This window comes from Melozone crissalis, unplaced genomic scaffold (assembly GCF_028551555.1).
Source record: "Melozone crissalis strain CALT ecotype California unplaced genomic scaffold, PUWL_Pcris_2 ptg000016l_1, whole genome shotgun sequence".
Classification (NCBI taxonomy): Eukaryota; Metazoa; Chordata; class Aves; order Passeriformes; family Passerellidae; genus Melozone; species Melozone crissalis.
In genome coordinates this window covers 52581565-52601734 of record NW_026535794.1, presented here as the reverse complement: position 1 = coordinate 52601734, position 20170 = coordinate 52581565, and the positions used below count along the sequence as shown (strand labels likewise).

The window sequence follows — 20170 nt, the reverse complement described above, 5'->3', positions numbered from 1 at the left end:
TTCTGCATAGGGTGAAATGCACCTTCTCTATAAGAAAAATCATCCAGAGAACTATGACAAAAACCCACTGCCAGATCAAACCAGTTTGTTTGCATGTACAGACTGAGAATTTTATTAAATGAAAAAAAAAGTGAATGTAAAATTTCATTTTATGAAATGAAAAAACAAGGCATTTCCTCAGCAAAGAGCTAAGAATCCTCTTTAGCCCAATCTGTATAAAAATATTTATTTTAGAGCAATATGATGTTGGAGGGAAGGCATCTATACTACATAAATAGTTCTCCCTCTTTTTCTTGAAATTATATTATAAAATATCACTATTAGTTTATTGAGCACTAATTTCCCAGCACATATGGGTAAGCAGTCTCTCTATATTTATGTTTTCAATACAAAGAGTGAACCCATTAGATATTTCAAGGCAAAAATCATGGTCAATATAACAGAAGACAAGCCATAAATTTGTAAACTGATATAAAGCCCAGCTGGCTCAGTGGCTGTAAGCCAGCAGGGTTCCAATCAGACCCTTTTGTGTTATACTCACTGGAGAGCTGAAGCACCCCCAGCACCAGGAACTAACTCTTCTGCTTGGTGAACAGGAGTGGCCTACCAAAAATGTTTCAAGAGTTGTTGCAGCCAGGGTTTCCCTCAAATTTCCATCAGTATTATTAAAATTCATCAGACCAAAGGTCCATATAGCAAAATATCTTTCCCAGTGGCTAAATGTAGGTGTTCAATGAAAGCACATAGAAAAGAAGGCATCCATGATCTTGGGATAATTCAGTTTATGATGAACCTATTTATTAATATCCTGATAGCCTCTGGGTAATTTTTTAAAATTTTTGCTGTGAGAAAGCATAAGCTTGAGTCATGATCATTAACTGAGTTTGAAATAGAGTTTAATAGAATAGCAGTCTTTCATCCAAGAAAGTTTTCTGAGCAAACATTTTGAATGATAACTTCAATACACAGTAACCAAGTGCTGAGGACAAAATATAAACTCTGAGCCCAATAAAGACTCCTCAAGGTAATACCTTCTCTATGTAAGCAGGTGACAGGCTTGCAAAATAGGAAATTGCACCCTGCAAGAGGATATATACATGCCTGTGGCTTGTTCTGCCTGCTGTGAAAGCTTTTTGCATGGAAAGGTGAGACCAGAAGACTACACACCCAGCATCTCTTTTCACAAGGCACACTTGGGATCCTTTTTCCCACACAAAATGCAGGGGCCTGATTTCAAAGAGACCTCACTGTGCTAAGTACCTACAAAGCCTTGCTGAGAAACATGCAGTGCACAGGACAGCCTGCAGCCTGTGTGTGGTTCTGCTACAGAGCTAATACTAGTGGAATTGCACTGACCCTTTGATAAAGAAACTGTATAAAAGGCTGCCACCACCTCAGCTAAAGTAATAAGCATGGGCTCAAAAACTGACTCTTGTAGGTACTTCCTCCAAACTGTCTCCTGCTACAGCCCACACTTCTTCTTCTTCCAGGCAGGACCTACAGTCAGCTTGCTTTCTGCAGCACTGCCCCATATGCCCCTTGCTACATCGTCCTCCACTAAGTAATACAAGTCCAAAAGACCATCCAAGAAGCAAATTATCCAATCCTGTCCAAAACACCTCCAGAGGGCTCAAACCATTGTTGCAAAATAAAAAAAACCCACATGTGTAAAGGGATCTAGTTAATGATTTAGGAAATAAAATGCTCTTTGTGTGCACGTGCCTTTGGTCACTCAACCACAACCAAATTCTGGTGCAAATTTACTTTAATACCTGTTTTCCCAAATCAGTCAACCAGTCTCTGACACACCTCTTCTTAGCTCTACCCCCCACCACATTTTCTTCCAATCCTTAAAAAATATGCACTTCTTCTATCCTGCCAATTTACTCCTACCTATTTGCTCCCTCCTCTCAGGCCATCCCACACCAGGCCAGGTTGTGTTTCTTCCTCACATCCCTTTTAAAGTTAAAAAAAACAAGTTATTTTCATTACCTGCATGTAACAAGCTTTCCTACCTCCCAGGGTCCTTGCATGACTACATATGAGTCACATACTGTGAAGCAGACAGGGTCACCTCCCTCCAAGGTCTCCTCAGGATTTCTTTGGAGAGTCTGAATGTCCCACCTACACCCTCTTGTCTCCTTCCTCTGGCTTCCCCCTTGTAAACCAGCCTGGTAAAAATCCTCTGATGGATCTGGCCCAGCCACCAGTATTTCAATGGGCTCATCTCTGGCTAAATAATTATTTTAAGCTTTCCAGTGAGCATTGTCCCTCTGGGAGAAGTGATCTATTGATCTGCACCAGTTTGTATTGAAGGGAAGCATTAGAAAGCCAATGCAATTAGCATGCTGACAAGGCTGCTTACAAAGATGAATTTGTAGTCAGTATTACCTCTAATAACTATTGCTTAATCACATTTGGTTTAATTACATATAGATCACTGATTCTCCCAGGAATTGCCTGGTGCCTGCCTGCCTTTTTGTGTTGGTTTCAAGTGCCCATTGGAGGCAGCCTGACCATCAAGTAACCGTGAAGGTGTCCCTTGCTGCTGCCTCCCCTGTGGTGGGGGAAGGCTCTGTAGGTTTACAAAGTCTTCCTCATCAGGCATTGATATGAGACAGAGGAGAAAGCAGCCTGACTTTTGGGAGGAGGGCAGCTGTGTGTGTGCTCTTGAATTGTTACACATTGCTTATAGACACATGCCTCAGGGGCATGCCCATTGCTCTCTGCTCCTAATGTTCCCAGGTTTTGGCACACAGACATTTTGCTACTTTCTACCATTGGTGCAACTCACGTCTGATGGAAGCTAGGTTTGTTAGCTTAGCACTGAAACCCCAAGAATAACTGAAAGTCTCACTTGTTTACAATTCTGTTCAGCATCGTTATTCACGGCAGCAAAACATAAAGTTGTTACATGACTTGTGAGGGTTCCTCAGGGGTGAAGAGATAGACGAGAATCTTGCTTCATGATCAGAAGGCTGGATTTATTGATTTATGATATATAATACATTATGACTATACTAAAAGGGATAGAGAGAAAAGTTCAGAAGCTGCTAAGCTAAGAATAGAATAGGAATCTAAAAACAAGAGAGCTCTCTGTGAATCTGTCCCTGAGCTTGGTCCTATGATTGGCCCTTAATTGTAAACATGGAACATGAGCCAATCACAGGTGCACCTATTGCATTTCACATCAGCAGATAATTATTGTTTACATTCTCTTTCTGGGGCCTCAGCTTCCCAGAAGAGGAAAAATCCCAAAGAGAGGATTTTTATGAAAAAACGTCTGTGACATAAAGTGACCAGATTTTTTAGGGAGATCCCCATTGAATAATAAACCAACAAAACAAGTACTAGAAATAATCTTGCATTAGCAAGCCCCAGGAGCCAATACAGTAATTTTTAAAAGTATATGGAAGCAGTGTTTGCATTAGGCAAAACCATGGCTTTTCTAAAAATGCCATTCTGCATTGTGTTAGACTCATGCTGGAGCATTCCCATGAGATACAAAAAGGCTGGATGAAGAATTCGCCCTACCAGCAATATAATGATCACAAACCAAACCTGAACCAAGATCTCTTTGATCTGACACAGCCTATTTGCATTACTTTAAGATTCTTCACAGCTTCATCTACACAATATTGCTTTTCTTGCAAGACATGGAGAAAGCCAGAAACTGGAAATTGGGGAAATAGAATTATATATAGTAATATGCACAAGAGCTTTTGAGGGCAGGAGGATGTCACACTAGTTATGATGCTGTCACTTGTACACTTGCCACCAAGGGGTATGGTCGTGTCCTTTGCATGTACATTGCCATGTTAGAAGTCAGCTCTGTGGTGCATGCAGCTGCCTTGCAAGGCTGCTAAAACTCAGCTGCCAAAGAGAAGGATTAATTTTCCATCGGATCAGTGCAGCAGCCCTTTCCAGCAGCATCCCTTACGTAGGTTGGATTAAATGTACCATGAACCTGTACTCCAAATGGACTGGAAAATAAATTGCCCACGCAAGCTCATTTTTTCAGCTTGGTTTGCTGGGAGACCTATTTTAAAGCTATGTGTGCTCTGGACAGAGTTTCTTCCTTCCAAGAGAGGGCACCATTAGCTTTCCTTCTGCTGCTCTTTGAAGCAGGGGTAATAGGAATAGTCCCAGAGAGGCTTTGCAAGCTTGGGTTCCTTTTGGAAATCTCAAAGAGCTGCAGATGTGCTCTATGAGTGCCCCATAGGATGTCTGGCCACAGGGGCAAGGGCTGTGCCTGAGGGATCCCACCACTGTGCTGTGCCAGAGCCGCATTCCCGTGACATTTATGCCCATCCAGGCTTGGTTTGACCTAGCCTAGCCTCCATGGGCAGCAGTAGAGGTTACACATTGCTCTATTTCTTACCCACAACCAGCAAATTCATACAGAGATCTTCAGCTTTTGATGACTTAACAGGCTCCAAGGGCTAGATGGGAATCTGTACAACCAGCTGTGACCCTTACTAGCTGTACTTTGGCTCACTAAATTGGTGCCAGGACAAACACTGCTAAATAAAAGTCGTCTGTGAGACAAGGATATCCATCTCTTGTATCATCACTGCTCCTGTCTGAGAGGGACAGTGTCCAGTGAAGTCTAGAGCAATCCATAAGTCTGTGTGCTCTCAAAAAAGAAAAGAAAAAAAGGTGCAAACACACAATATATGCATGCAGTACAGGATAAAGATGAACAACACTTACTGTGCTATTTCTGATCTACTTCAGTTTCAGGGCTGTAACTTGCTGGAGAAAGCAGACTCTGAGGTTAAGACACACACATTAAATAACATTCCTTCTGCTCTCTTTAGAAAGAAAACTGGTTTTCAAGTGAAAGGATTTCTGCAACAAGAGCTCTGGTGTTGAACTTCACACAGATGGTGCTTATTAGAGAGACTTCAATTCCCAACAAACAATTTAAAGCATCACCTGATCTGCAATTCCAGCTCCTCTCTCAAATAAACAGCAATAATTCACAGTGTGGGCCTGGGGCCTTACTTCATTTCTATTTACAGATGGGCTCCAAGCAGACCATGTGGGGAGCAAGATCAGCCACCCCACTGAGCACCGTGAGCAGGGCAGGTCCCTTTGTGCCTGCCATGCCAGTGACACCCCTCCTGAGGGATGCTGACAGAAGAACCGAGCCCATATCGGACAGCAAACATACTGCCACTTTAAGGAAGCTGAGTCACCTTTGTCACAGACATATTTTATGAAAAATCCTTTCGTTAGGATCTTTTCTCCTGAGAGGCCGAGAAGCCTCAGGAACAAATTGTAAACAATGGATATCTGCTGCTGTGGAATGCAACAGGTGGATCTGTGATTGGTCCATGTTGGTTGTTTCTAATTAATGGCCAATCACAGTCCAGCTGCCTCCGACTCTCTGGTCAGTCACAAGATTTTATCATTCTTTTCTATTCCTTGCAAGCCTTCTGATGAAATCCTTTCTTCTATTCTTTTAGCATAATTTTAATTTTATATATATATATATATATATATAATAAAATAATAAATCAGCTTTCTGAAACATGGAGTCAAGATTCTTGTCTCTTCCCTCATCCTGGGGACCCCTGCAAACACCACCACACACCTTCACTGCTGTTCCCACCCCCCACCTTTGGCAATTGCAAGGCCCCTCTTTCTTGCCAGAACAATGCCTGGTACAAACACCCCTTACCAAATGCTGCTGCAGAAGCCTTGCCCCAGTCAGCAGCCTTAGGACAAGAAGGAACAAGGCCATTTATGATGAGTTACTGCTGCAATGTGACTGTCTCAGTGATGGCAGAGCCCTTCCATGTTCAGTGCTGTAGGAGCTGTGTGGGTTTGTCCCAGGTGCCATGGTAGGTGGTCCAGCTGTGGCTGTGAGCCTCCTCAGGGCATATTGTCTTTTACTGGCTCCCTTGTACATTTCTGATGTGTTCTGATGTAATGATTGGGCATCCATTCCCCAAAGGCTGGCTTTGTTGTTTCCTGGGTCAAGGTCAGGAGTGCCAAAGGGTGAGGCTTGCTTAGGGCTGCTGTTAATAATGATGGAGCCTATGGAACAGACTTGTATTCCTCTCCTATCCTTTAATAGCAATTTTCTATATCTTATCTTAATCTGCCATATCCTGTGCAGGCAGATAGGGAGGTTAAACTGCAGCTGTGTTTCTTTGGCTGTCTTCTATTCTTGCACCCTCTGTCACTTCTCTGTTTATTTGAACTTGACTGCACTGAACTCAGTGGAATTTCTGAATGCTCATCCTTACCAAACACCCACACTTTTCTATACTTATATCATTCTTCATTTTAAGTTCCTTCTTTTGGTGCTTTGAAAGTGGGATTTAGCAAGTCGGGGTCCTAATCCCTCTGGGGTAAATGCAGAGGCATTGCTCTGCCTCTGTCAGATACAGACAACAGCAGTTTCCTGTCTGATAAGGACTTTTAAATCTACAAGTTGCTTTCTGATCTTCAGAGGAGGTGCATAGATGTACAATGTATATTTCAATTTCCTTCTTGATACTAATTATTCTTCTTCAGAGCAATACTAACTTATCTAGAATCTTATCAAGCCAGCTGATTTCAAAGCAGGGGGAAGGAAATAATGTGCAGAGAGAGCAAATATTTATTTAATTACTTTTATTAAAATAAAAATATCATGCATTAATACGCATTAGACATTTTTGAGAACCAGTAATATGAAGATTAAGACTACATAATTTCTGCATAAAATAGGTTGAGCTGGTAAAACATGCAGCCTATGTACTGGAAGGGTCTGGATGGAAAGATGAAAATGAGAAAGGTGCTATTGTGGCTTTTTTTTTTTTTTCTGTGTACAAAATTAATCTATAAAGACAAAAATTATTTCATTTACAAATTGTGATACCAGGGACCTATCCAGACTGAGTGCAAACTGACAGTTCCAGACCCTCTCTTTACTGTCTGGCAGTGTATTTTGCTCTGTTATGTTGGAGACCCTGCAATTCCTTTAATCTTTGTCAGCCACATGTTCCACCAGTTGGATATTACACGCCATAGTCAGGGTACACTGGGGCTTCATTTGGCTCAGCCTTTGCTAAGAGAATTTCTCTTCCTGCCTTGTATAGTACAACAATTTAAGTCATCAGTGTGACTCTGGTTGAGACTTTATTTTGACTTAGCTATGCACTTTGGAAATGGCCAACACTATGGCTTCATATGCCACATGGATCAGCCTTTGAGGGATTGCTTTCACTCTGCTTCTGCTCTTGTCATGGAAGTGAAGTGGGAACCTGACACATAAAAGAGCAGCTTTTTTTAGGCCCTGATAAGCAGCACCTGGGCTTTCATATTGCACTTCACTGGTCACAAGGGCTGCCTGTATTATTGCTCATATTATGAAACTCCAGCACTGTGCATGCAGAGAGCCAAAGAGTCTTGAAGAGAGGAAAGAGTGCTGTAAATAGCTTCACTAAGCTCTGGATAAATCCCCAAGGTGACAAATTTTACCAGAAAAAAAAAAATCTAAGTCCATCAATAAAGAACCCTTACTGTGAGTTCTCCTCTGGCTACAAGCTACAAGCTAGCCACTGCTTTTTGTTCCCCCCAAATACAACAGTATATTACAATAAAAGTCCTCCAAAAATTAAAAACAATTAAAAAGAATAATATACACCTCATTTTTTCATCGCTCATATACAAACAATCTTTGATCAACAGTATAAACCATTAAACCATATAAAAGTCAAGAGTTTCTTATTTTACAAATAGTGCTTTCATAGTTGAGTAACTTTACAATGTTCTGAGGGTACCATCTGTATCTGTGGATATATTGCTTGATAGTTTATTAAAACCAAGTCATCATACCTTATATTCGGTTGATTGCATCAGTACAAAGCAGCCTAAAATGGGCAGTGGATCCATAGGATCTCTGATTATTGTGAGGGATTTTCAAAAATCACTCAACATTAGCCTTGTTTCATACTCTCAGTGTAATCAATTTCAATATCCCATTAATTTCAAGGAGAATACTATTAGGAATGTAGGATTAAAAAGGGAATGTAGGTATGTGAGCCAAGCCTTCTACCATTGTAGACAACTACTTTGATTATTCCCTTTAATAAAATATGAAGATAACATTGATGGTGGTTGCAAATGCACACTCTCCAGCTAGCTTATGGGAGGTAAGGAGAAGAGTCTGGATAAATTCCAGCCTGACTAGAAATGATGTACTGTGTTGGCTGTGTAGGAACAACACCTTCTACTAGTCCAGTTGTTAGAGGCATTTTTGATTTCTGGTTTTTACCTTATTAATCAGAAAAATCCATTACTTCAAAGTGAGAGATAGAGACCATAGGACCTGTGCTGCCCCATCTGCACCATGTTAGAAGATGACAGCAAAGGTGATGAAGTCCCAAATCTTGGCTGAAGGTGTTCAGCATTGTGAATGCTGACTTCATCAGTGCAACAAGTACTGTGTCTTTTGCCAGGTAGATTTTCAGTTGCCAATTTTTTCCCTTGGGAAACCCAGTTTTGGAGGCTTTTGAGGGCATAGCTTGACCACTAACTGTGGGACAGCCAACTAGGGCTGCACTTTTCTCTCCCTGCATAAAAAGAAGGGCTTGCACCAACCCAAAATTCTCAGTCCACACGGCCATGGTGATAGAGGTGGTGATCTGCCTACAACAGACATCAGACATAGGCAGGAGACATGGCAGAAAGCAAAGCATATCATGGAAGCTCTGTGATTTCAACTCCCCTGCATAATTGAAGTAATACATAATGAAAAGTGTTACTGTTTTAAAGTCTCACTGCCTGCCTACACACTTCCTCACACAAAGAAGTTATTTTATCATGCCTCATCTTCACATCATTGTATTTTTTTCCTGATACTGAGCCAAAATATCATTATTTGCTTCTTTTTTCTTGGCTATTATTTGCTTCTTTTTTCTTGGCTATGTCTCTGTTTAGATATTGCATTAAGTGCAATAAAAAGTAGAGGTTGTAGGTTTGGCCCTGAAGTGATGAATGGTCCTGATATTCAGTTTGGTTTTCTATGGACAGGCCTCACCCTCCTGCCAAGCTCTCTTTGCTCAGTGGAGGTCTGACCCTACCCCAGTGAAGGGTGCAGCTCTGTAGCTCTTCTCTATAAAAAGAGGCTGTGGAAGTGGTGATCAATACCTTATTCCTTTAAAGCAAGAAAACAAGACGTTACATCTTTGGTCCTAATGCAGCCCATTTGATAAGCTACTTGAAGGTGTCAAATTTTTCTTTTGTATAAACTTTTTTTTTCTTTTTTTTTTTTTTATTATTTAAAAACGCTTCTTGAAAGTTGTATGTCAGAACAAAGAGGGGACACTTATAAGAAGAGAGCTAGAAAATGGGATCCCAATATAAAAATTTGAATCAGTGGTGATAAAACATTACAAAGCAGTCTTGTTAAGTGTTATACACAGAGTCTGACATTTCATGAGTATATGGTTTCCACCAAGAAGGAGGACACAGGTACATTTTCATACTTTGTCCTGATTCAAGTGTTTTCTCATAGAGAAACTTTGGGGGAAACAATGGCTGCTTATTTGACAGGCAGTGGTCATACTAACAGAAAATGTGGAACCCTGAATGTGAAAAATGAGCACTTGTCTGGAAATGCAAAGTTCCTTCTTGACACCCTGGAGCACACGCAGACAGACCAATAATACCCCAGGCACCTTGTGATGGGATTTCTTCAATCTGTTTGGGGTCCTCTGACATTGTTGTAACCCTAACTACGTCCCCCAGGGAAGAGATACCCCCCATAATACAAATGCCATGTACATTGGTTTTGGCACAAGCAGTCTCTGCAGCCCCCTTCACATCCAGCTGGGTTCAGGGACAGCAGCACCTGTACCTGCAGAACAGCCAGTGGCCTCGGTGATGTCCCTGTGCAAACTCAGCAGCTCTCTCAGGTATGGACTGGTCAGCTGCAGCCCTTCCCTGGCATTACTCTCCCTATACAAGTCCCTTCCTTTCAAACAAACCACAGGACCACATTTCCTAATGCTAGGGCAGGCTTCAAGTCGTGGGGAGGTTGGTGTGATGGGGCATCACCCTGAGGCATTCAGAAACCACCATCTATTTCCAACTGCTCTCTCTAAAAAAGCTTACTCCAGTGTTGACTGTCATCTGGGAACAGTAGCAAGCCCCTGGTCTCTGGATGAATTTACTTGACAAAATCTATTGCAACATGAAGAAAATTTCCCAGATCAATTCCCTTTGCAGCAGAAGAAAACAACCCAAGGCCCACAATGAAATCAACTGCGCTGACACTGCACACAGTCACTGGAAAACATCAAAGTAAGATGAAGACTCTTAACTTACATTTTCATACACTTAGAAGTTAGTAAAAGTCCTAAATTATTACTGCAAAAGGAGTTCTGTAATAACTACAGCTTTATGATAGATGCTAAGGAATAATTTGTGAGTGTTTTATTTGGTCTTCCATGACAAATACAGTAAAAGGGAAATTTTATCTTTCTCTAGTGGCAAGACTGTCAGCTTTCAGAAGAGGCTTTGTTATGCTACATTTTCCTGTTTAGCTGTGTCTTTAAAATCAGCCTTTTCTACCCACACCTCCAGCTGACCTTTCAAGTTATTTCTGGATGTTGATTTATGCTGCTTAACCATGGTCTCCTGTATGAGCACACACAATCTGCTGGGGTCTCCTTGCTGTTTGATGTTCAGTGAGCAGCAATGGATAAACCAGGGCACTTCTGCTGCTTACTTGTGTTTTGTTGTTGTTGTGTTTTTTTTTCTAATCCTGGTGGAAATTATTTGCTATATTGCTATTATCTGTTACCTGTGAGCATCAGCCTGCACAGCACCTGTGCTTCCAGCCACAGCCATTGCTGCACAGTCCCATTTGCTCCCACTGCCACTGTATCTGCCCCTGCAGGCACTACCTAGCTTTTATGTTTTGCTGGCTTTTGAATCATTACTGAGCTGCCAACTTACAAATCATGGCTTACAAGATGCCATTTACCAGAAATACTTCACAATAGAGTTGATCCCGCCAGTCTGGAATCTACATTTGTATCAAGAGTTTGTGGTCCTACATCCTCTTTCCTACTTTTTTCATCAAAAACATCAAAGAGAGATTCTTTCAAACTTAAATTGCTTAATTTTTAGATGAATCTCCTTGTTTCTAGCAATGAGCTGCTACTGAATCCCTCCTGAATTGTTTTAAAAGGGCAGGCATTAATCTCTATTCATGCTACATAATGCTGGTGATACATAATGCTATTTCTCAGTGGTTTTCTTGTTTTAGCTAACAGATTAAACAGATTAAAATCAGTAAATTCCTTTGTGCAGTAGCGTTTGAAAGATTCTGTGGGAGAATATGCACTATGTGATTTTCTAGTGTTCTGCTTGGAGACATAACATCTTCAGCAAATTGAAAAATTATCTGTGAATTCTGTTAAGAACTTTTTTTAGTTTTATGTACATTTCTGCCAGAGCAGTGGGTGGGGGAAAGCATCACTGCCTGTGTGCACATGTTACACACTTGTGAGAGCAGCACAACAAATCTGCTCCCAGGAATGCAAGGAGAAATCTGCTGTTAATTGGACGTGGGAACTGAATTTTGGTTGCTGTTTTAAATAAAAGCCACTGATAATCCAAGTCAAACATTGCATCTTCCACACTGCTGTGTCTGGGACTTGGTCATGGTGAGACACATCTACCAAATGGAACAATCTCTGGATTCTGACCCAACATGCCACTTCACCCTGTACTGTAGTGGGACCCATGAGCTGTACACATACAAACTGCTAATGCATGTTACTTAAAAAAGGGCTCATTTCACATGACTGAAGGTCTCCTTTCCTCTGTAATTCTGTAAAAACAGTGCTCTAAGCATTTGCTGCTTGATCCTGGACTTCAGATGGAATACCTAAACTGAAACACATTATGATGAATTCTAAACACAGCAGCAGCATAAATATGAGTATTTTTTGCTACTTAATATAGACTACAGATCCTCTCCAAGTCAGCTGCTTATGCTACCCTCAAGCAAGTTGCCAACATTCAACTAGTTAAGAGCTTTTGTCCCCAAATGAGAATTTGCTTTCAGATCTAGTGATTTGATTAAAATAGCACTGCCAAGCTGCTGGTGGGATGCATCTAAAGGACTGACTAAATTCACACTTTAGGCACTTTATTCCTCCTACATTCATAAGAAATGTTAGTGATGGAATAATTTTATGGGTCACTGGAAAGTGTAGCTGCTTTTGCTGCTGTGACTGATTTATACTGTCAAGCCTAGATCTTGCCTTGCCTTGCCTGCCTGTACCACACTAATAACCAGATGATGTTGCTGCATATTTCAAAGAAGAAGTAGGTAACTCTGTGCTTCAGAAGAGGAAGATAATATTTTCCATCACTCTAGATTATTCTTTCTTTCCTTAATTCATTCTCACTGTTCCTCCTGCATCGCCAGAATAGTAACCCCAAAGGGACATTTAACTAGCCCCAGCCTACTACCAACAATTGGTAGTATTTTGCCTTGAAGTGAGTGAAATGTACTACTTAGATAGTACCCCTTTTCTTTGCCAAATGTATAAGGGAAAATTATTTCTGCTTTGAGTCGCTTTAAAATGGGAAATAAAGCTGTTTGGCCAGAACTACCTGTATTTCTTGCCTTAGTCAAGTTTAATTTAGTATAGTTCTTCCAGTCTGTCTCGTGAGTGCTCCAATTTGCCACTATTTGCATTTCCCTGACATTTAATTGAAGTCTGTTAAACATTATCTGACACTTCATTTTTCAGTTACGGCAACACCTTTAACAGTTTTGTGGAAGAAGAAAGGCATTTTGACAACTTGACAGCTGCATAAGGGATCAGAACAAAAAAAAGTCTTGTGTTTGACCATCAGAAAACAGACTAGTGAGCACTTTATAATCATGTATAGGTGACTTGGAGGCGTGTTCCTCTTGTCAGTTTGTGGCAGTAGTGGTCAGCAGGTGATGCATTGTGCCATTTTGCTCCTTGTGCTAGTTTTCCCCAGATCAATCCACTCCATACTGCCCTGGGCACAATCACCCATACGTCCCTCAGATGCACTTCTCACCTTTGGGCCAAAAGGCAGTATATGGAGCCAACTTGTAAAAATCTGGTGGTTTGAATAACAGTTTCAGTTCCAGGAGATTTGGAACATAATTCTTTTCCCTGCTGGTGATCTGAGCAACACTTAGCAGACGAGCAGTACAAGCATCTGATCTTGTAAAAGATCCAAAACTTCTGTTAGAAACATTTATAAAAATACAGAATGTAGAAAGGAATTTGACTGTACAATGTGTACAGTTCTTGAGTTCATCCCAGAGTGGCTTTTTACCATGCTACCATTTGAAAATGAAAGGAATGCATCCATATTTCTTCAGTCCAGGAAGATCCTGCTCCATCCCAACATGCATCTGAGCGCAGGCTATGGGCCTCAGTTGTTATTACATGGAAATGGGCAAGGAAAGACCCAAACTACCATCAGACAGGCTTTGCAGTTTCCAAGCCCCATGCTGAAAAGCAGAGGTGCTTTTTGATGCATTGTGGTTGCCATTTGCTCTGAGCCAGAGTCCACTCTTGCAGCAGTCAACAGTTCACTTATCCAGCTTGCCTTGCTGCAAGAAGAAATTCTCTATGGTCATGCTGAGGCTTCAATGTATTCACTTTTTGGTGCTGCTACCCTCAAGTACTCTGGGTTTTCTGCTGCAGGAACTTTCAAGAGACCATTAGATTTGGTTTCCTTCGGTAAGAAGTCCTGCTGGTAGTCAGGATTGTCCAGGTTTATTTGGTGGTTGCCTGCCTGGATCCAGTAGGGAGAGCTCTCAAAGACTGTCTTGGTCAGGGGAGACTGGTTGGTGTTGAGATACTCAGGGTTGTCCACAGCTGTGCTGTGTGAATTCTGGTAGCTGGAGTCTGTGGGGACCTTTGAGTTTGCTGTGAGAGAGAAGTTGTTGTAGATTGGATTCTGGATTGCTGAGGCAGATGCTTTCTTGGGCATCAATTGGTTTACATACTCTAGAATAAAAAGAAAATTAAAATGAGAAGGAATGAAAAGGAAGATATAAAATTAATGCAGACATTTGTGTCACTTGACATTTAGTTTCAACCCAGCTGCCACTTGGTCTTTGCACATGGCACGTCTCTGAATTTCCCAGAGTGGAAAAGAGCCAAAGGCAGGGACTGCCACTCTGGGGCACCAAACATGCTGCCCTGAGGTTCACCTTCAAGAGTTTTGTTTGCCAACCAGCAGAAAGATGGCTTGGACCATGAGACAGTGAGATAGCTACTGCTGATTTTAGTGGTGCGTGGGTGGCTGTGTCCCAGATAGTGTTCTGAAATGGCAGTTTAGGAGGTTAGCTGCCAGAAGCTGTTTCCCTGGAAAAAATGTTTAGAGATGAGGAAAATGCCTAGAAAATACAGGACTGGCAGTTACAGTGACTCCACGTTTCACGTCAGTGCTATTCCTCACAGGGCCTTTCACCCTTTTTAGCTATGGCATATTCTTGGTTGGGATTTTTTAAGGACGCAAAGCATCATCACTGCATTATCCAGCCCCATCTCCCTCAGTGCTCACTGGCTCTCTCTCTGGCCGCCTACACTGTAAGTCCACGTGAAACCATGAACTGCCTTCTGTGGTTTAAGTTCTGAAAGCAATGAAACAGCCTTAAAGCACTTTATATTGGTGAAATGGCAAAAAAAAAATGAAACCAAAATTTTTAGAGGCTATTTTCTCAAGTAGAAAGCTTTAAACATATAACCACACATGCAAACTCCCTGCCTAGATGGCACCCATGGCTAACATAAGGAATCTGGCTCATGAGGGAACTGAAATGACAAATGGTTAGAAGCAGACAGATAAAGGCTAGGAAAATGGTATGTGAACACTTTTCAACTCCCATTTACTGAGCCAAAAAGATAGAAAGCATTTGAATTGCTTCATTTCTACAGAAAAGGAAGGAAAATGATTATATTTGCAAGCAAAGGGCTTTTGAATGAGTGGCCATGGGATGGAAAAACAGGAAAAGTACTCACCTGGGGCTGGTAGGAAGTTGTCATCTAAGCTGTCCTCCAAGAAAGCTCCTGTTGGGTCTGAGCTATACCTCTGGACAAAGCTGTCTTCCCGCACAGGGTGCCCCTGCTAGGATGAAAGTAGAGAAAAACAATATTAAAGGGACTGATTTGTAGAAGCTGATCCACATAGGAGGATTTACTCCATTATTAAAGGTCATTCCACTTACCCCGTTCCTGTCAATGCAGGTTGTAGCAGAGTTGTTGCTGGTAGCACTCTTAAAAGACAGAGAAAGAAAATACAGACATTATGAGAAGCAGTTCACTCTTAAAATTTCATGTCATGTTTCCAAAGTGGAAAATTTTCATACCAATGAACTCAAGAGAGGTGTGCGAGACGTTGAAGGGCTGTTGAAAAAGCCCTGGTGTGGCACGAGGTACTCGTCTGCATCCACTATGTCCTCCATGTCCTCCTCCTCCATCAGGGTGCGATAGAACTTGGAGTCCGTAGGGCTGGGCAGGTGCATCCTGTCATCTCCCTGTTGAAAAAGTCCGCATGAGACAAGACTTGCAGACTCCTTTCAAGCCCTCATTCTCCCCTTCTCTCTGAGACAAAGTAATTTAACAAGGAGCACAAGATGCAAAATCTTGATTCATTGATTCACAGGATATTCTCAGTTGGAAGGGACCCACAGGGCAAGTCCAATGTTTAAGTAAACAGCCCATTCAGTGATCTGTGCATTTAACCAAATTTACCTAGAGTTTAGGGGAACCTAGACCTGCAATCTCAGTCCATGTGCTGTAAGATAACTGCATTTTGAAGAGGATCAAACTCTGTTTTCCTCTCATGGACTGTTTCTGATCCTAGACTGAGACCAGTACTAAGAAAATAGTGACCAGTCTTGACATTTTGTTTGTGGCTCTAGCTAAATGAGTTAAAACCTGGAAAGCAACAATAAATGTGGCCTTCAGTTAGCCATATCATGCCCATCAGAGGTCTTCCCACCAGTGTGGTTAGTACCTGTATAACAAGATAGCGTGGAGGGTCACGGGCCATTTTTGAGAATTCAGCTATCAGCTCACGGAACTTGGGACGGCTGTCTGCATCGATCATCCAGCCTGCAGGAAAAGCAGTGCACAAACAAAGTTTTCTGGGTGATCAAACACAGAGTTTCAAATAAAATATAACAGGAAAAAAGGAGTGCCATGTGTGGAACAAAGAAAGGAGCTACCCCTAAGGGACCACCATAAAAAGTTAATTCAGCAGCCACAGGTGTGAATTTCAACATTTAAAATGCAGATCTTGGCAGTTTTGGGAAGACGGAAATAAAACACCACATTGGAAAAGCTTCAGGCTGAGTCTATATCCACGAGGGCAGACAGGTCCCACCTGAGGGATAATCCTAATTAGATTGCTTTGAAAAAAGCTCTTGAAGGAGAGGAATCAAACTAACACTGGTGGGTGCCTGCAGAGGCACCAGGATTTGGCTGTCTGACAGTCACTGGACTGCTTCATGAAGTCCTGGGAAGCTTTCAGCAGAAGCCTCCCTCTGTACCAGATGTCTTCTAAAATACAAAACATCCTCACTGGAGACATATTGAAAGATTACTGCAACTAAGCTGTATTTAATTAGTAAACTGACTTCAACAAAAGTAAGTCCTTACAGCTTAGTTTGGATCAATGCTAGAAGAGATTTCAAATACAGATACAGGAGGTTTTACATGTGATATTAGTTAGGAAACCCACATTTTCTGTAATCAACTAGCAGATGAGCTGATCTAGAGACTCTTGTGTTCAAAATTAAAAATAATAAAGGTCCAGATTAGAGGAACTCAGAAGAAACAGCCTATCTATATTAATGGGAAAACGAAGTGGTGATATGCCTTCTGAAATCTGCATTAGACAAAGATCCATGTTAGACAAAATCTCATTATTTCCAGTGACTTTTTACCATGCTAGAAATATCATTCCCCACTAATTCAAAAATAAATGCTTCTTGCTATTAGACAAAACTGAGTGTTTGGGAGTTCGCTGTTCTTGCAGGAGTAGAATCTACTGTTTCTGACTTTCTCTCTAAGTTGCCTATATTTAAATGCTGGTTTTTAAATTTAAAACTTAGTAATAATTTTGCAATTACTTTGAACATTTCAGTTTATACTTTCTGATTATAAAAGAGGTGACTGGGAATCCTGAATTCCTTTAGATAAAATGGCACAGCTTCAATAGGGTCTGCACTGTAGCCTGCAAACATGAGGTGACCAGAGCAGCAAAACATGTGCAACTGGGTCCTGTGCCAGGAGGAAGGCTCAGCCCCCAGATCCTCACACTCTTGCATTTAAATTCAGTGTAATGGCATGGAAAGGATGGGAACACTCCATTGGCTGTGTTTACAAGCAACAGGTACCAGATTAGGTGCCTGGCAAAATGCACCTTTCTACCTCTGGACTGACCCTAAGGAAAGACAGGGGCTGAGGTGTCAGTAGGGTTCAGAATCTCTGAGGAGGAGTTTCTAGGACATTGCTTTGTGGTCTGGGCATCTCCCAGGCTAGGTGCACATTTCTGGATGCAGTTCCTGTTGCCCTGCTGAGCACAGGATCAGGCTCACCTAGTGTGATGCTTGTCCCACCACAGCAATATGTGTGTGCTCTAGGATTCCCCAAAAGTGCTGCACTACAGAGTGTTCTTGGCAGCCTGGCTCCTGTTTCAGGAACAGGTACATGTTGCTCCACTGAGAAGGTCTTAAATGCCACCTAGTGGGCTGCTTATCACATCTTCACAGCAGTGAGCAGGGATGTGGCAGTCATAGTCTAGAGATGTGCAGGAAGCCAGGTTGTAATCTGACATTTAGTATGATGTAGATGGAAAGCGGGTTTGAGGTTCAGAAGCCCTTTTACGTGTCCTAAAACAGCCAAAAACTGCTTCAGAAACTCTGTGCTCTTGAGCTACTATACTGCAACAGCTGCATGCCAAAAACAGACCAGCCAAAAATGAGGAAGAAGTTTGAAAAGGAAGGCTGAATCCTCATGTGCATCTAACATTATGATTGTGCCTGCAGCTTCAGACAGTCCTTTAGTAATAATCCACCTGTGTGCTTGCACATTAATGATCCAAGGGGGAGCCTGGAGGAGAAGGCAGTGCTGATTTTATTTCCTAGGCATACAAAACCAGAGTATCAGGCAAAAGGGTTGGTGTTATGCTCATTTTTAGTCCCTGACCATATAGGTTTAAAATAATTGACAATATCAGTCAGTGGTGTGAATGGTGAAAAACACCTTAGTTGGTTGAGTGAGTGATTAATGAAGCCACATCCCGTGCTCCTAGGTAAAGCTCAAGGTGTGGGAGCACACTCTGGTGTCACCACTCTTTTCACACAACCCGGTTTCTGTGCCATTACCAGGAATGCAGCATAAAATGCAATGGAGTTACTCATTCAGCTCAGCTTGTGAGCAGCCACAAGCCCAGGTGTGAACTCACATTTGACCATGATCATGTACACGTCAATGGTGCAGATGGGCGGCTGCGGCAAACGCTCGCCCTTCTCCAGCACGGAGGAGATCTCACTGGCAGGGATCCCTTCATATGGCTTGGAGCCAAATGTCATCAGCTCCCAAACTGTCACACCTGCAGAGTGGGAAGAGAAGATCATGAAAGAAACAGCCAGGAGCTGGACTGCTCTGCACAGGTGTGGAGAAGTAGCAAGCAGAGAGGGGCCCCTGGAAGCACTGTTTTGCCAGAATCCCAACCTGAGAAACCATTTTCTGCCATGATTTTATAAAGAGATTATATATAACAATTCGAAATAATCCTGCTTCCATTTAAGGTTTTGCTTTTATCCTTTTTTTTTTTTTTTTTAATCTCAACTAATATATCAGTGTTGAACATTCTACATGCTTCCTGGCCCCACAAAAAGGAAATGCAGGTTACTGTCTCCCGACTCCAACACAGCAAGTGGTTTTAAAAATGGAAGTTCTCTTTTTGTTTGAAAACAATCTCTCTGGAGACGAGAAAATGCAGTTTTTGAAAGACGTGTAAACCAGCTGCCTAAGCGTCATTTGCTGACATACCATGGACTCTTGTGATGTAGCTGTTGTGATTGTCCAGTAGCTTAGGATACAAAACAAGATTTTGGATGCCAAGATACATAAATGGATTAAGAAGACCAGAGGCTGTGCTGTTTCAAAAAGGACATAGGATCTGACCATCTGCATTAATATTTTCCAGGAATATGAGAGCCCATGGGGGGAAATTTTGCAATAGGTTGCTTTGAAAAGTTTCCTTTCTGCTCCTTTCTTTCAAGCTGGCTTCATGAACTATACCAAATACAAAATAAATAACTTCTCTAAGGAGGTTATCACACTGCTTCCCTTTTAGCATTGTCCTCAGTACCAGGACAGCATAAGCATTTTTGGCCTCAGCAGTTACACTGATTGACACCAACCGATAGTGTGGTCAGTGACTTTAAGTCCTCCTTGTTATCCATCTCTATTGCCAGCTCCATTATATTCCCTGTGAAGCTGCTGAAGAAAAGCGTTAACAGAACTTCAGCAAATAGACCAGAGTCTCCTACCTGCGGCCCCTTTCAGGGGAGGGCTCATTACCCAAAGCATATTCTAGGAAACATCTTACACCTCACTCACATGCAGTTCCATGGCGATTTTACTTTGTTGAATAGGTGATTTGGGCGCTGTGTTTATATATTTGATCTCTTGTTCTTCTCACAATGCAAAGTAAAAAGGTCAGTATAGAGTCACCAGCAAATCATGAAATTTTCCAACCCATCTGCAATAATTGTAACTGCTTTTAAACTCACCATAACTCCAGACATCACTTTGATGAGTGTAAATCCGGTGTAAAATTGACTCCAATGCCATCCATTTAATAGGAACCTAGGAAAATTCACAAAGAATCCTTAAGAAGCTGGCCCAAAATTTATCAGGGATATTTCCCACCAGGTGGTGTGTAAATCAATAGCTTGGTTGCAGAAGGAAAAAAACCTAAAACAGCCAACAGAACCAGCTGAATGGTAGAACAGGCAACTTTTGAGTTCTCCTTTATTATTTTCATACGTTGTGAAGAACCTGGAAGCATGTGGAATACTAGGTGTATCAGAAATATCTCCTAAAGAGTTTTACAGTATTTTAAACAGTCAAATAACTACTTT

At 41.7% G+C, this 20170-nt stretch overlaps 1 protein-coding gene across 1 annotated transcript in view; it reads right to left on the bottom strand.

Moving 5' to 3' along the window:
- Positions 1-10090: 10090 nt before the first annotated feature.
- The window catches only part of EGFR (epidermal growth factor receptor), a 154633-nt gene continuing 144553 nt past the window's right edge, over positions 10091-20170 (bottom strand). Inside the window, exons 22-28 of the mRNA XM_054273403.1 lie at positions 19820-19895; positions 18484-18630; positions 16030-16127; positions 15380-15547; positions 15239-15286; positions 15033-15138; positions 10091-14015 (exon numbers count right to left, since the gene is read on the bottom strand). Of these exons, the coding sequence (XP_054129378.1) occupies positions 13639-14015; positions 15033-15138; positions 15239-15286; positions 15380-15547; positions 16030-16127; positions 18484-18630; positions 19820-19895 (1020 nt within the window). The 3' untranslated portion in view covers positions 10091-13638. The remainder of the gene's footprint in view (positions 14016-15032; positions 15139-15238; positions 15287-15379; positions 15548-16029; positions 16128-18483; positions 18631-19819; positions 19896-20170) is intronic.